The following is a 16,912-nucleotide window of genomic DNA, read 5'->3' as shown; positions in this document are numbered from 1 at the left end:
TTTTGGCCACCCCAGCTCGAAAGCTTTCACAACAATTACTCAGTGCTGGCAAAGCCGTAACAGGGGTCAAAATCCCTTTCTGACACACATTCTTTAGCAGGGTTACTTTTCAACTGGCTTAAACCCACCTCATTCATAAAGAGGTAACTGGAGGTTGCAGCATGATCTTTAACTAAGGTTTGTTTCCTTATTCCTAAACTGTTGCCTCAGCTTCAACTCCCTAAGCAACGTCTTTTGAAGAGGAAACATCATAACATCACATGTTATGCCCCATTTTAGGGAAGACTATGAGATATGACATAGCTCATATGAGAAACAAACAACAATGTTAAATGAAGTTAGTAATTTCTTGTCCAACTGTGGATACAGATGTGTCCACACAGCTGACTACACTGCCAGTACTGCAAGTGGTGCTGTGCCAGAGCTGAAAGAAGGCCAGTTTTTAGTGGAGCTATCTGTCAAAAAATAAGCTTTCCTTTCCTCTTATTTTGGTCACCTTCCAACAGAAATACAACTCCTACAACTAGCAGGAAATACTGGAATGATATCCAAGCTTCTAGCTGAGGCATCTAGTTAAAGCCCTATTATCCAAAGAGTCCATAATATAGAGCCAGAGATTTAACAGCAGCTTCCAGAGATTTGGCAAAACCTCACACACTGTAGAGCATTCAGATTTTTTCTAGTGAGATTCACTGCTTTTGCACTATTGACAAACATGTCAATCAAAACTAAGGCAGACAGTGTAGAACAACATGATTATTAGCATGTTTGATTGCAGGCTTGCTTGTACTGGTCAGAGTGGGGCTGAAGGCAAAGAAATTTCTGCTAAAAGGAGCCCAGGATTTTTGTATCTACCACGCAGGTAAATCAAGAGTTGCTTCTAGTAGTCATGGCATCATCGTGCTCTGCAACTCGGTTTCTGCCCCTTACGTGCTTTTTGCCAGTTAGGTAGAGAGTACTTATTTTCTCATGTCTCCCCCAACTCCAGCACAATCACTGACCTTCCAGTTGCATTAAAAGATTGTAAATTGGTTTATGCTGGACTTGTGCATTATCACCTGCTGTCAAATGCTGATAGGGCTGGGCAGCTTCAAACATGCCTTAGCAAAGCAATTTGTTACGTTGTCACCTTGTTAGGAAGCACTTACTATCTCTAAGAACAAGTGCAACAGGAATGCTTCTTGAAAGAACTACAGCAGAACAAGTGGCTTTCAGCCTTTCTTTAGGGTTTGCAGAGCCCTGTGTGGTTTTTAGCAAAAACACCGAGTCCTTTGTAGCACACACAAGCCTAACAACATACTTCCTTTTCTGAGCAATCCTGTAGAAGCACTCCACAGGCCCTAAGCTGAAAGATGCTAAAAGAAATGTCCATCTAAAACAAGAAAGAAACACAAGAGGCTTCACAAGAACACAACTGTAGTGGCTTACACCAAAGCTTTGTTTGCCTAGAGTACTGTCCCAGCTTCCAAACACTTTTAACAGGGATTTTCTCAGCCTAATGTGGTCTATTTAGTAACCCTCAATAGAGTTCTCTGGTAAGTATTCCTCGTCTCTTGAGCTAGAATTGTTTTGCATCCACAACATCCTTGACCTAGTAGTTATGCCAAGGCATGGAAAACCAGCTAGTTAGATTTGATAAACCAGGTTCCTGGATTGGCTGAGACAGCAAACAGTTGGTACATATCCCTTACACAGACTGAAGCATTAGAGCCTACCTAGTTCTTTGCAATGGCTGTAGTCCAAGTCTTTGACCATGCCTGTTGTCCTCTTTGAACCTTTCTGAGTTTTTCAGTATTCTTTTAGAAATGACAGGCTGTCAGCTGCATTGAAATGTTTTAAGACACAGGTGAGTCACCTTTCTATCATACCAAGTTAGCTCACTGTATTGCTTAGCTTTTTAAACTACTTAGGTTTACCCTTGAAAAGAGATGAAGTCTCATCTTTATTTCACACACGTTCATCTAACAGTGCTAGTCTGCTTCCCAAATGACATCATTACCTGCAGCCAAGAGGCTAGATCTTATCATCAGTTATGATGTGCAGTGCTAAAAATCAGTGCCAGACTTGGAGGATCTTCCTGAATCAACAGCAGCAGGGAGGGAAAACGTCAAAAACCACACGTGCTACCCCAATAAGCTGAAATGAGCAAATCCTACTGAAGTATCTTTCAGATGTTAAAGAGTCTCCTCTACACCTGTGCTAGTGTTAGGAGCACCAAATGTAATCAGCAGTATCACATTAGTTTCCTGCAAGGTCCGCACCTGGAGCATGAGAAACTGAAGGAGTCCATCTTATAAATAACATACTCTACAAGTCTCACTTTACAAAAGGTCAGATTTGGTTAGTTTGCATCTAAAATGTAATGATAGAGGGAAAGACTACTCATTAACTTTCTCTTTAAAGAAGTGGGTTTTATCTTTCCTTGGGCTCTTCCTAAAAAAAGAAGTATCTTTTTATTCCAAGAGGTTTCTTGTGGCTTGACCATAAGTGTTCAGTGGGAGTTTGCTAATTTTATATATTTAAAGCAATTAACATTTGTTTTGTAAAGGCCACCTGTTAGCAATTCTAATGCTTGTTTCTGCTTATTGGACAGCTGGAAAGATACCAAACAGAACAAGCAAGAATAGTTCTATAATCATTATTAGCCTAGGATTACATTTTTCCCAGCCACTTTGGCTTGAAAATCCTTTTACCAACTGCTAATACCAATATGAGTATTTTTTTTAACCCACATTAAAAAAAAATAAAAAAATCTTAGCAACGTAGGACCAAAGATCTGTCCATTTTGCAGTCTTGCCCATGCAAAAGATAACAAGTATTTGTTCCCACTGCTTGTGTCCTCCTTGTCTGTTCCTTTTATTTGCTCTTCTTACATCAGGAGAGTCTGAGGATTCACTTCCTCTGGTGGCCTGCCAAAGCTCAGTAAGCAACAGGAAGCTGTCAGAGATACATTTATAGGGCCAGGCCTTCACTCACAGGATGGCTTCTAGCATGAAGTACAGTATGTGCAGAGACTAATACGCATAGTTTGTAGATGCAATTCACACAACTCAGAGCCCAGCCTAAAAATACTGACAAAGAAGCAACTCAGTGCTGAAGTGACAAGGGATATTTGTGCTCCTTAAATTAATTAAATTATCTCCCCTGCTTATGTACTGCAGAAATATTTGGTAGGGCCATGCACAGTCCCACACAGGTGTATGGATCCTTGGAGAAGGCACAAGGAATCTCTCACAGACTGCATGGCTCCCCACAGAGTCACTCTAATCTCATTTTCTCTGCATATCTTCACACAGCACAGAGGCTAGGCATACACAATTGGGCTAATCCATGATTTTTTTTCAGCTGCTTATAGCAACAAGAGACTACAGCACTGTACCTCCTTCAAAGGAGTCTTTACATTGCGGCATAGTGCTCTGGCGTTTAACCCTTCACGTGAATAGGGGTGCAGTTACCAAATGATGGATTGCTTTGGGCTGCGGGAGGTTGAGAGGCTGTCCCAAGATTTGACGTCCAAAGTATCTCCTCCAACTGCTTTCCTCAAAAAACAGCTCTTCTTGAAAGATCCATTTCTGGGAGCAGTTAGGGTCAATAAATCTGTTAGTTTATTTTAACAGCAGGGTGGATACTTCCCTTAGAGATTATATTTCAATCCTTTATCTTATTAAGGGAAGATGTATTTTGTCCATTAATCCAATTAGCTTTAATGGATTAATAAGATTGGGCTTGCTCTGTTTCAGGGAGCACACAAATAGCACTCAAGCATAATTAATCCTAAACTTAAGTAATGCTTGTAACAAGCATGCTATTTCCCTGCATATTCTATTAATTATTTTTACAAGCTATGCTCTCAAATTACATGATGTGAATTCTCGATTAGAATGTCTCAATTCATGACCAAAAAGCAAAACATTTACTTTCATATGTTTATAAAATTCTCTTTGTGCTAAATATAGGCAGGTAGGTTCCAGCCCAGAATAATGTTTTCAGTACTTGGGAGGAATCTGTTTGTTCAGATATAAAGGCATGAGAATAATTTGTCATTATTCTGACATCTGTCTTGGCAAAGCACACTTTCTGATCAGCACTATTCACATATAAATTCAACTGCGGGTTTGGGTGCTTCAACACTATAAACAACTCCGTCCTTTAGGTATATACAGAGCTCTTGGCATATTTTGCTGTTTGAAGCCATATGGTTCTTAACTTTAAACAGTGCTTTTATGTTACTGATACAAAAAACAGAGAAGCTTAGAAGAAAAAAGGGAAAGAAACTATCAGGAACAAACTCTGCTAGAACAGCACAAATTCCTGCAGTGGCATTGTTCTCATGTCTGTCTCTGCATGGTAAAATACAGCATCTGGTTTCCTGATAGAATGAAGCAGCTGTGGAAAATAAGAAGAGTTTGTTGACAGGCATCCTCGCTAACTCCAGAAGTTAATCAAAATCCAGCCATCTATCTTTGCCAATGGCTTGCGAGCAGCCTGGGCAGAACTACATTTCCCAGCGCCCCCAGTGGGGGAAGAGCGAGTCAGACCCAGGGAGCCAGCTGCTCCGCTGTTTGTTGTAGGAGCGGGGCTGCTAACCGAGGTCAACGCGGGACTCTCACACCTAGCTGATCCCTGCTGCTGGACACAGCACCCCTGAGCACAGTAAGTCGGGAAAACGTGTGGGAACGACAGGCCTAGATCCACCTCCTGCCAGCTGTACAGCATAGGTGAGACTTAAAGGCAAGATGGGAGTTTGGGCTGGCCTCCTAAGATCAAGTTTTTACTGTCTCCAAGTTTCCAATGATCCTAATCAAACTCTGGCACTGTGGTTCCTAGGAAGGAAGGGGTTAAACGCCTGCACATGTTGCATTTCATCATTCCAGGTACAAGCTATTCCTCTTTCCCTGCCCCAGTCACACTCTGCTGTTCATTCCAAAGTACAGAGCTCCTGAATTCAGCACAGGCTGCTGCTGTTCTGCAGATTTTCATAAGCCAGGCTCTATGAGACATGGGGGTGGAGAAGTGACGGACACATAATCATCACATCACAAAACTGTTTCAGACGTGGTCTCCGTGTTGGTGTCAGTCCTCGCATGCGTCTGCCTGAGCCTGCTGGCAGCATGCCGAGCTCCCATTGCTGTGGCTGCAGCACTGAGCAGGGATACCAATGCTCTCCCCAGCAGCTTCTGCAGCAGGCCTGGCTCCCGTGTCTCACCAGGGATCACTCTGGTGAAGACCACGCTCAGCTGAGACACTGGGAAAGAGGGATATGAGGCAAAGATGTCAGAAGCTGCAAGGCACAGCCTCCATGCTGCTTGCTACAGAAACTGCATGTGCAGATGGGAGCCTCTGCTCAGGCACCACTCAGGCTCTGGAGCCATCACTGACCTTTACTGAAAGGAGGGACTCTCAGGACTCTTCTTTGGCACTGCTTTTGTGCCTGTAAGTCAAAGCAAATGTAACTTCCTCCTTAAGGAGCTCCGAGTTCTCTGGCTGAAAAGTGAAATATTCCTAATAATTAAGGATTATGAATCATATTTATTTTTTCAGATGAATGCTAGAGATGGTAGCATTTCTGGCTATTTTCTGACATCCTGAAGTTGAGATCAGACTGCAGTCTGTGACTGCCTGAGCTGAAAATGTGGTAGGACTGTTTGGCACAAAAAGCATTCATAGCTGGAGATGGTCCAAGTCAGCTGCAACTGCTGTCTCTTGTCTAACTTGGGGAATTCTCTTCCACAGCTGATATTTTGTCTTTCATTCTCTTCTGGCATCCGTGCCTTTCCCACAGATCTACTGTGTACTGCAATAGGATGTTCAGTTGAATTGAGGCCATTACAAACTGTGTAGGAAACAAACAACAGAGCAGTCACCTTCACTCCTCTTTTCCCCACGGATACAGGAATTTAGGACGGGAACGTTCAATGTAGTCTTACTGCAGTTTCTGTAAGACTTGTGCACAGTCGCAGATGGAAACAAACTGAGGTATCTTTTAATAATCTTAAAGACTGCCTGAAACTGGATTTGATGTGTGACTAGAAGTAAAGACCACAGCAATAATTTTAGAAAGCAGATGCCAGTATTCTGCAGACTCTGTGAGAGGGAGATTTCTGCTAGTGGGTGTTTGCACCTTTAAATCAAACTTAACTTTGTAGGGCCTCTGCATTATATTCTATGCTTCTCTTTTTAGGCAGAGACAGCTACCTCTAGGTGTTGGTTATGGCTGCAATTTATCAAGCAGCATATAGAAGAGCTTCCTCTCTCATCTGCAGGTTACACTCTACCTATGTTAGAAAAATGAGGTAAGTTCTTGTGTACAGTGAGAAGACCAGAGTTTGGCACCCTTGTATCCACTGTCACAAGCAGCCCTACCTAAATCTTTTCACAGCTGAACAATGACGTAGTAATGCTATGAGAGCTCTGTAAATGATAACAGTTAGTAATGTCTCCACTCTGTTCACCAGTGATAAGAACTGGTTCTCTGAGGCTGAAGCTCTGTTAATAAATGCCTAAGTTTGCTCTCCTAGCAAAAGATCTCTTAAAGTACAAACAAACTTGAAGCAATGCTGCTCAACTCTTTAAATACTACTTCAAACAGTCTGAAAGCAGCACATCCTGACACCCTTTTTCCAGTGACTGCTTTTCCTAATTCAGGCCCCAGCCAACTGGGCCATAAGACTTCAGCTTGGTCTTTACCTCTCATGTCAGTGTGACAGATAGAACAGTAATGCATGTAGCCTGATGGGAAGAGTATTCCACATCTGAAGTGCTCAAGTAGCTTTCCAGAGACTTGGAGCCATCTAGATTGGGGGGAATAAAAGGGAAGATGAAGGTCTTGTGCACATAAATGATCATGTCTGTAAAGCAGACTTCTTGGATTAAGAGACTGGGTTACTGTTCTTTTTGGATGTCCAAGACCTGAGGCTGCTTGTGTAGTAACAACTGCAGTATTTTCTGCCACACAGCACCTTTGCTAAGGTCTACAGTCCACCAATGAGTGGACTCAGCTGTCAGAAACTCTAGAAGCTTATGGCATACATAAAATCTGTTCTGTCCATTTCTTCCCCCTGCTCTATGGAACATAAATATGTCCAATTAAGCATAACAAGGTGATCTCAACACGATCTTGAATTCATCTTCCCAATTCTTCTCTCACTTCAGATACTTAAATGAGTTAAAGGAAGATGACAGCCTTTGTAGAGAAGCCCAGACCGCAGGAACTTTCTACCTCTTTCACAATCTCTCTCCCTTCCTGCAGAAAGTTGGGGAAAAATATTTTGTACCACAGCTCAGTGCAGCAGGTAAGCAGGTGTCTGGAAATACCTCCTGGATCACACAACTGAAATGATAGAGAGTCCTTTGCAATAAGCAACACTTCATATGGGTGTTGAAAATCTGTCAAGCTGTGCAGGAATATCCTGCACACTCTGTTAACAACCAAAGGCTATTCAGACTTAAAACCTTGACAGGCAGACACAAGCTCATGCTCTTCACACACATACAGTACCAACATATACCTGATGTGTTTTGTGATGATCATTTTTAAACATTTGGGACCATGCCTATTGAAGAGAAAGGGCTGGCAGGGAAAATGCAAGGTCTATCTGATAAAGATTATTTGGTGTAACACAGGAGAAATTTTCAGTGAGAGAAAGGTGCTGGCTAGCGTAGGACAGAAAGAGAATGGACAGCTGCTTCCAAGGCATTACAGCATTTCCATCTTTAGCTTGACATGGTCAAAACTTCTAAGAGCTAAGAGGAAAGCCAGACTTCTGGTCTCCATTCAGGCGGGACCACGTGTCTAGTTCCCTCTCTCACATAAGCACCCTGCTCTGAGCTAAGATTGCATATGCCTTGAAGATCCAGAGAGAGCATAATGGTTGTATGAATGCACTTTCATCACAGATTTTTCTTCCCCTTTCCCCTGCTGTTTAGAGATTAAAAGGATCCTGGAGAAATTCAAAGAGACAGAGCAGTGGATAGAGAAGTCGGTGCTGATCGGTTGTTCAGACGAGCACGTACCACACTTTGCCCTGGATTTAGGTTGGGATTACTCCTCTTCCATCTGTGTCAGCATCACATTTGATGCACTAAGATGAAGATGCTGCCTAGGCAGCATCCCTAATCCTTGCTGAGTGAATATTTACTGCCAGAGTAGACTCAGTTGAGTCTCTATGGGAGCTGTTTTGAGTGGCGGGTCAGAGGCACAGAACTGTGCGTGTGTTAGTAAAGGTGGGCTGTTGGCAGGTCACTTAACATTTGGGAATGTTACCACTGATGTGGTGTCACTTCCACAGGAACTTCCAGAAATTGTATACCGGAACAATGTAGGGCGTAAAGTTGGGATAATAACTGTGATTTATGAGATCAAAGATTTTTTTGTTGTTGTTTTTTTTTAAACAGGAGCCTTGGAAAAATCAGTCATTGAGTCTCAACTCAAGGGATCGTTTACTAACTTACAAAAGGCTCTCTTCGTAGTGGATAGGAAGGATTCTCCTTTGCTGGCTTCGGTATTGTACAGGACTTCTTACTTTAAGAAGCTGAGATTTCTAACATTAACCTTTCTCCTTGTCTCCCATATTGTTTTATGATTTAATACATGTTGTGGAAGTATGTACTGCACACTTTCAGTGACCTAGGTACAAACACACTATAAATGACAACAATTGTCCCAAATTTGTGATCCCAAAAGCAAACTGCAATGGAAAGAGAAATAGACAAGTGGCTTAAAATAAATATCTGAACTAATTAGCCATTTAGCATCAACCTACTTCATGTCCAGTGTGAAACATACTGATATTATCAGCAGTTACAGCAATCCGAGTTTGTCCTCAGCTTAACAATTATCCAGCACTAGTTTCTTATAATCTTCTAGGCAAATTGAATTTCACAAATTCAATTCTGACCTTCTCTCAGAGCTGCTTTCAAAACTATTTACTTATCAGCTATTAATCTGCAGATACCCTACATTTGGAAGTCCTATGAAAAGACCTGTGCGTGAAAATCAGCTTGTCCTGACCCATAAGTAGAAACAGCTCATGTTTATTTTCCTGCTTCATAATGTTTGTGGTGCTTGGGCTATTTTTCAAGAAGGCAGAAATAAGATTTGTGTTTTTTTTCTTGGTGTTCGCAGGCTCAGTCCCTTCTCCAGTGGCACGATTCCCACCAGTACTGTAGCAAAACTGGGCAGCCCACTCAAAGAAACGTAGCTGGCAGCAAGCGTGTCTGTCATGCAAGCGGAATAACTTACTATCCACAGGTGAGCATATGAACAGCACAGGTAATCAACACAGGGACTCTGTGGTGACAAGCCAATGCTGCTGGGTCGCATAGAGGAGAACCTGTAAAAGTTTTGCACATACCTGGTTATTTTTTCTTTAGTGTACATTCAGTGACCCTCAGTGCACTAGGAAAAGCAGCAATTTGGTCTGAACTTCTTGCTTTGCTTTTTGATGCATTTGCTAGATGTCTCCAGTGATTATCACCCTGGTGTCTGATGGGAGCCGGTGCCTCCTTGCACGACAGCCCTCGTTTCCCCAGGGAATGTATTCTGCTCTGTCAGGCTTTTGTGATATGGGTAAGGTGGTCTCTGACCCAGCACAGTGGCCTTGGACATGCAGGGTATGGGGGAAGAATGGGCAAACATCAAATACATGTTCACAGAGAAGAATGGACAGACACACAAGTGGTATCAGGGAAAAACATATTGGATCTAAATAGCTCAGCCTTCCCATCCAGACAGAATTCAAAATAGCTGTATTTATCTGAAGAGAATGGGAATTATGGGTATGTATCAATGGCTGTAGTCCCTGTTGGTAAGTAAATACATGTATAAGACTCACCAGATCAGAACCCCAGATACTTTTTTAGTCCATTTTGTGTCTAGTACAGTCTGGCTCAGAAGAAAAAACTACAGACCTCTTGTTACACGAGACAAAATGGCTTAAAAAGGGAAATGATGAACAGAGGCAGCATTGTTCTGCCTACCAACTGTATATAGACACAGCAAAAATGTCTCTGATGTCTCTGCTTAACGAAGGTAAGCATTGTTGATAAATTTAATTGAGCATCCTGCTGACAAGCGTTTCCAGGTCAGCACAGCCAGAGCTCTTGCATGTGTGTGAGCAGTCAGGGCTGGAACACCTCAGAAATAACTGTACCTACATTTTCTTTGCATGGTTTACTGCCCTGAGGCCAGGCTGTTCTTACCTGACTATGGTTGCTTTTAGGTGAAAACGTCGAGGAGGCAGTCCATCGAGAGGTGGCAGAAGAGGTTGGCCTAGAGGTGGAGTCACTCTGGTACTCAGCTTCTCAGCACTGGCCCTTTCCCAGTAGCTGCTTAATGATAGCTTGTCACGCTATAGTGAGGGCACAGCAGGCTGAGGTGAGCAGACTTGGGTACCCCTGAGGCATTTCATTACTCACCTCACATAGCAAAGTATCTTTCAGTCTACAGACTCGAGTTTGGAGAGCAACAGATCCTCTCTAAATGCAGTTTTCCATGAGCTTTCTCTAGAAGTGAGGAACAAACTTCAAAATAATGGTATCTTCTGTTGCAACATGCCAGATTTTGCACAGATCTCTGAACATGTACAAACTCACAGCCTAACACCCCTGATTGTTTTTCCTCTGAACTTTGCAGAGGAGATACTCTCTAGTATTAATATGATATTTGCCATTAATATCACATTCTGTCACATTAATTACCATGCTTAGCCACTGATACTTTGCAGTCCAGTGCCATGATGGAATAGGGCTGATTTGTGGATTCCCTAAGGAAACCAAGACAACAAAACACTGGTGGGTAGTAGTGTCCTTTCCTCTACTGGCTTCAGCACTTAATCCCGGTATGGATAAAGCACTCTGGGAATTCTAACATAGGAACTTTGTGGGTGCAAGAACAAGCAAGGTACTGCTGCCCATATTTAAATCTGATTTAAGGAACTGGTATTCTCTGAATTCTTTCCAGATCAGTATGAACAAGCTGGAACTAGAGGAAGCCCGTTGGTTTGGCTTGGAGGAAATTGTGGAGGGTCTCAAGAGACAGCCCAGATCTTCAAAGCAAGATGATGGTAGTTTTTTACCCTGGTTTCCTCCCAAACAGGCCATTGCTCACCAGCTGATTTGTGAGTGGGTTAAGCAGCAGACTTCCTAGCTGGCTTAGACATGTCTTCATCAAGTCTGGGATTATGCCAGAACTATGAAAGTTCAATAAAAAAAGCTTCCAAAGTTACTGAAGGCAAAGTCTATGTTACAGTGAGGATAGCACCACACTGATGGCAGTCTTACACTCCGATATATAGACCTACAAAGCCATTTCTAAACTAATCATCCTCAAATAATTCCATGAACACTAGATCACCTTTGAGATCCCATGTCTTGCTGTAAGCATACAATAAAATTCTTGGTTCCAAAGCATCATGCTTACTGTGACCAGCTGCTGCTGTTGCCCAGCAATCAACAGAATAATGAGCCCCTGGCACCTGTCTCATTTTTCACCATTTGTCCATCTTGGATGGATATCAAATGCACACCTTTTCCAGAAAAAAATAAAGGGACAGTGGCACCTTTCAGTGTTCACATTTATATGGATCTGGAAGAATTCTTAAACAAAAAAAACAAACCAAAACAAACTCCCCAAAAACCATAAGAAAAAACACAGTCTGTATGCTGTCCCGTTCTGCTTCCTTTCCCATTCAATCTTCCAGTTTCATGTAAAACATCCAGGTTTTTTTTAATGTTAAAATAGGCTTTTACTTTGTTTATAAATCTGAGTTAATAAAAATGTCTTCAGAAGCACCATTTCCTCACCAGTAAGACAGTGTTACTTCCATCCCAAGGAAGAGAGAACAGAGCTATCTGCTGGTAGAGACTGGAAGAGCAAAACTTACATATAAGTAAGACCCAAGATAATGCAAAGGTGAGAGGAAATGCTGCAAGAAAGGACTGCACTTCTGACATAGAAAAAATCCTAAAAGGTACAATGCCTCTTACCCTGTGCCAGTGTTTGTGGCTTGCCTGCAGAGATGGTCTCATTATACTGATGAAATTGCATCACTTCTCTGGAAGGAGAGTGACAGAGATAGCCTGGGTAAGGAAAGCTTAGCAAGAGACAGATGGAAGCTTGATCTGCTGCTGATTCAGGCTGGCAGTCCTTTCTGCCTATTTGATCAGAGTTTCAATGCAAAGATTGCAGGTACAGATACTTGAACGGGGAACAGGAATGCATCACTGATTGTCACCATCAGGATTCACTGCAGGTGAAAGAGCTTTTCAGCAATGGTAAAAATCTGAAGTCAGGACAGCTGAGCAGTAAGTAAAAAGAAGGTTTTCTCACACCACTTAGACACGCTTTGTTTCCTCGGGTTGATTTTACTTTAGGAGGTTGGGAAGGGATTCCTTCAGGACACGTTGGCATGGGCAAACACCCTTCCCACCCTCTCAGTCAATAAAATGCATATGATAGAGCATATTTTTCGTGTTTGTGAACTCCGTCAGTCATCCTGGTAAGAATGTGTGCTGGTACAGCCAAGGGCATTACTTCTTCCCCTCCAGCCCAGCCAGACACACCACAGAAGCCCATACACCACTGAACTTAACTACAACACTCCTGCATCCAGTTTTCTTTGGAACATGTCCTGCTGTCTCTCTTCACAGTAATCCACCCTGCTTTCTCTCCCATCACACCGTTCTAATTCCTTAGCATTTACCTCTTCATCTCTCATCTCTGAAATCTGCCATTTTCATTTTCAGCTTCACTCCTTTCTTTCCCTTCTCTGCAGTAAAAGATACTGAAGAGTTAAGATACCTACCAGCAAGATACCCCGCTTCTCATCCTCCTTCCCACTTCTCCTTAATGCCTTCCAAGCTCACCCTTAAATAGTTCATTAATGTGCCCCAAGTATGCTTCCAGTCCAATATCCAGCTCAATGTACTTAGTACTTTTAATATCCACACATGATGTGTTATCCCAGTGGCAGAAAAAGGACTAAAAAGTGAAAGCAAAAAGTAGTGCCTATGAGGGAGAGGAGACATAACTGTGTGACTTCTGCAGTAATGTGAGCTTTGTGTGCTTTGGTTTTGTACTTTTACAGTACTTACCTGCAGTGTTTGTCTTTGTCAAACCAGCTCCAGTGTGATCAGATCTACCATCAGAGAAAATTCTTCTGTGTTTGGGAAATGCTGGGTTACTCCACTTACCCAGTTATGTTTTTTAATATCAACACTGCAGGCTATCAGTGAGCTCTAACTGAAAGAAATCAAGTACTGATGTTCTGACACCAGCTCTTTCTGAACTGTCATTTCTACACTGCTGATACAGACCTGTCTTGGGAGGGTGTCCCTTTGGGGTGATGTGGCCACCACAGCAGAAGGCAGCTGGTCACAGGAGGTGTGTTCATTACTGCTGCCCCCTTGCTTGATGCTCATGGGCCAGACACTGCCCAGGCTATCCGCAGACTTCAGGACAACTCACAAGAGTTGCAGTCTGTCTAATACTCTGACTATACCAGGCTTTTTCAGATTTCATCAGTTACTGCCTATTTTCTACAAGAAAAAGTTACAGGAAAATGTTCTCGTTTGTTTCTGTGACTCACCTTTTAAAACACAGATTTAAAGGTCTGCATGTTCCTTTTAATTATCAAAAAGAAAAAAAATCCTTACTCCATACCTTTTTGACTTGGGTATAAAACAATGGTGGCCTCTGTTCCTGATGTTAAAAGAAAGCAGGAATGATTACAGAGAATTATAGGCAATACAGCTATGAAAAGAACAAAAAAACAAGTTGAGAGAGACATTGTTCTCACTTGCATTCACCTCAGAAAGCTGGCTGAAGCCTTAGTAATACTCACTGCAGTCAAGAAGGAACATGCACCATAAAGGCGGGTGACCTGGAAAAAGAAACAAGACAATTCCTGACAGAAGCTGCTTCAACAAAACACAGCAGGGCTTTCCCATGGAAAAAGTATCAGGCAGGCAAAAGGGACTTAGCAACGTATTTTTCTCAAAACCACATCCATTAAATGAATCTCTCTGTGGACACTTGACTTGTGTAAATCACTGAGACTCCACTGCCTTCAGAGACTGCCAGGGCTTGGGACTGACAGCAAGACCTCTACCACTGAAAAGCAGTCAGCATGTGGCACTACAACCCAGTTGTTCACAAGTATTACCAGCTTGCAGGATACATGGGCAGCCATAAAATAATAACATTCAGCTAATTAATTTGAAATAGCTTTTTGGAGAGCAATACAGGCAAGTTCAAAGCAGCATTCCATCTACCTACTGAAAGCAGCAGGGCATAAAAGTTATTTTTATCTCCAACAGCTGCTAGCAGAGGATTAAAGTAACCAAACTTCATGACACAACTTGTCTATCTCTGATAGAGGGAGCTCTGAAAAATCCTACCTGGAAATGGGGTGATTGAGAATTCACTTACCACATGCTCTCCCATCACCTTGGTCTACTCTGCTGCTGCATGGAAAGGTCACATTTTCCTACCCACAGGGGTACTCATCCATTGTGAATGGCAGAAAGTCTGACTTCAGCATTACAGGTCAAGGAAGAAGCTCTTACACTAAGTTACTTCACCTTAAAACATGTTCTGAGATGCAGTGGATGCATCCCAAATCTCATGCTTAGCCTGAGATGTTATATGAGTACTTAATGGAACACCCTGACAACATGACTGCATTAAAGTGATTTTTCAAGTAATCATTTTTCAAGTAACCATGGGCAGTTCAGCTCTTGCAGCTGCAAGGGACAGGTTGTCAGAACATGTAATTAAACTAACACTATTCACGTGCTTCATTCTGAAGCACTGCTGAAATGACTTACGGGAAAATATAACCCCCATTTTCAAGAAGGGGAAAATGATGACCCGAGGAATTACAGACCAGTCAGTCTCACCTCTGTGCCTGGCAAATGCTTGGAGCAGATTCTCCTGGAAGGCATGCTAAGGCACATGAAAATCAACAAGTTTGGCTTCACTAAGGGGGAAATCCTGCCTGACCAATTTGGTGGCCTTCTATGGTGGGGCTACAGAACTGATGGATGGGGTAAGAGCAGTTGATGTCATCTACCTGGACTTGAGCAAAGTGTCCCACACAACATCCTTGTCTCTAAATTGGAGCGACATCCGTTAATTACTTTGCTTTTTAGCTACAGTTACACATCAGAAACCTGTAGGTTGTTCATGACACCTTTCTCTATTAACTGCACTCCACAAACAGTTCCCTAGCCTGGAAGCACAGCCAGCGCACATTCCTACATCTGCCTCTATCCTATTTCAACAGGACAGGCTGTTACTGTAAGTTACTATAAGAATTCAAAGACAAAATAAACTGAATCATGACCACAACAGCAATCTCAGTTATCTGCCCTGAAAGCACTGTTTTGCTGTTAACTATCTACTATTGGCACCTGGAATTTGTTAAAGATACCTTTTCTGTCCTCAGGAGGTGGTAATCAGGTTCCTGGCGGCTGAGGAAAACACTGGATGCACACCATCTAAGGTGATGTTTTAGGCTTCACACCCTTGACTTCATACTCTTGAGCAAGTCACTTTTTTCAATGGCTCTGTATTCTGCTGTCGAGGCCGAGAAGCCCAACTGCCCTCCATGGTGGTATTTTCTTAGGGGAATAAACAAACTTAGAAAAACTAATGAATTTCCATCTTAGACTTGCCAGGACAGATGCTTTTACGTTCCATTCCAAAGATGTAAATGGCAAGAGAGAGGGCAGCTGTTGCTGTAGCTTTTGCAATACCCCAAGGGATCCCGAGGTGGTACAACAGGCCTGTCCTGACTCTTGCTGCTATTAAAAACAAAATCCAGTTTCTCATAGGAGTTAGACAAGTAGCTGCAGCATGAGCTGCACAAAACATTGATAAGAAATACTTCTCCACAGCTGCAACTAATACATGCCCTGGAGATAACTGTTACTCCTATACTTTAGCATTAGATAGGGAAAGCAGGAAGCAAGTGTCCTGCAGGGAGGTGATCTTTCATGGCAACAAGGGAGGCTGATACCCACTTACATACCAAGGATGTAGAAAACAATTAATTTGCAGGAGACCGATCAGTATCACTGACATTAAACTGCCCTTGAACACAGCGTGTTCAATAGTTAAATACCATTCCTCCCAAGCAACACCTCCTCTCCACTGACCACAAAGGAGTTAGACTGATGCTAGAAACACTGCTAGCTTGTGGATCCCTGTCTTCTGAGGTGACCTGCACACCCTCCATTAACACAGAGAAAATAATGGCCCTCTCTCTTAGGCTCCTCGCTATTCCATAAAGCTCACTGGTGGAAAGAGTGGCAACAGCCAAACTGCCCCGGTGTTCAGAAGAATTTTAACAAGGTAAAGGTCTCTGGTGTCCCCTGGATTAGTTTTGATCTCCTGTATGGAAGCTGAAAGATCCATTATTTGTTGTTTTGATTGAAACATACCAGTAAACAATTAGACCATTCAGAACTGGGGCTTCAGGGTCAAGCCACAAACAAGAAAACTACATTTCTGGGAAAGGTCAGGAAGTTCTAAGATGGACAAGGCTGTACAAAAGGCAGACGCTCAAGTGAGCAAAGTGAATAAATTGTGTTGGAATGCAGTTCCAGTTAAACTAATTTAGAATATAATGGAAACTTTAATAGCAATTCATTGAAAGAGAACCACACCGCACTTGTTCTTCCAAATTAGTTCCATCAGACTTCCTTCACTAAAAATACTCTCCTTCAAAATTAAAAGCAGAAACGCTTCATATGTTCCTTCAGAGCAGTGGAAGAGGCAGCATGAAAATGCTTTCTTTGATGGAAAATTCTCTTGTGAGCAATTCCAGAGTTTTGAAGGTCTCCACTCTGAAGCTGCTAAACAAATCTAAATAGTTTGAATAACTACAGCCCCAGAGAAATAACAGTCCAA

At 42.4% G+C, this 16,912-nt stretch overlaps 1 protein-coding gene across 2 annotated transcripts; it reads left to right on the top strand.

Moving 5' to 3' along the window:
- The first annotated feature begins 5,595 nt into the window (after nt 1-5,595).
- On the top strand, nt 5,596-11,224 carry NUDT13 (nudix hydrolase 13). Of its 2 annotated transcripts, XM_061447157.1 has the most exons (8): nt 5,603-6,293; nt 7,153-7,292; nt 7,927-8,034; nt 8,395-8,501; nt 9,125-9,250; nt 9,457-9,568; nt 10,221-10,375; nt 10,961-11,224. In XM_061447157.1, exons 1-8 carry the CDS (start codon nt 6,211-6,213, stop codon nt 11,144-11,146), a joined length of 1,017 nt encoding a protein of 338 aa, XP_061303141.1. In that variant the 5' UTR covers nt 5,603-6,210; the 3' UTR covers nt 11,147-11,224. The 2 variants fall into 2 exon arrangements, with proteins under 2 accessions (XP_061303150.1, XP_061303141.1); XM_061447166.1 differs by lacking the exon at nt 7,927-8,034 and having other exon boundaries at nt 5,596-6,293.
- Nucleotides 11,225-16,912: the final 5,688 nt, after the last annotated feature.

This window comes from Pezoporus flaviventris, unplaced genomic scaffold (assembly GCF_033815535.1).
Source record: "Pezoporus flaviventris isolate CSIRO_AGI_PZ_B2104156 unplaced genomic scaffold, CSIRO_AGI_Pfla_v1 ptg000001l, whole genome shotgun sequence".
In the NCBI taxonomy this organism is placed as follows: domain Eukaryota; kingdom Metazoa; phylum Chordata; class Aves; order Psittaciformes; family Psittacidae; genus Pezoporus; species Pezoporus flaviventris.
The sequence above is the reverse complement of the archived record's forward strand: the minus strand, read 5'-3'. Positions and strand labels throughout refer to the sequence as shown.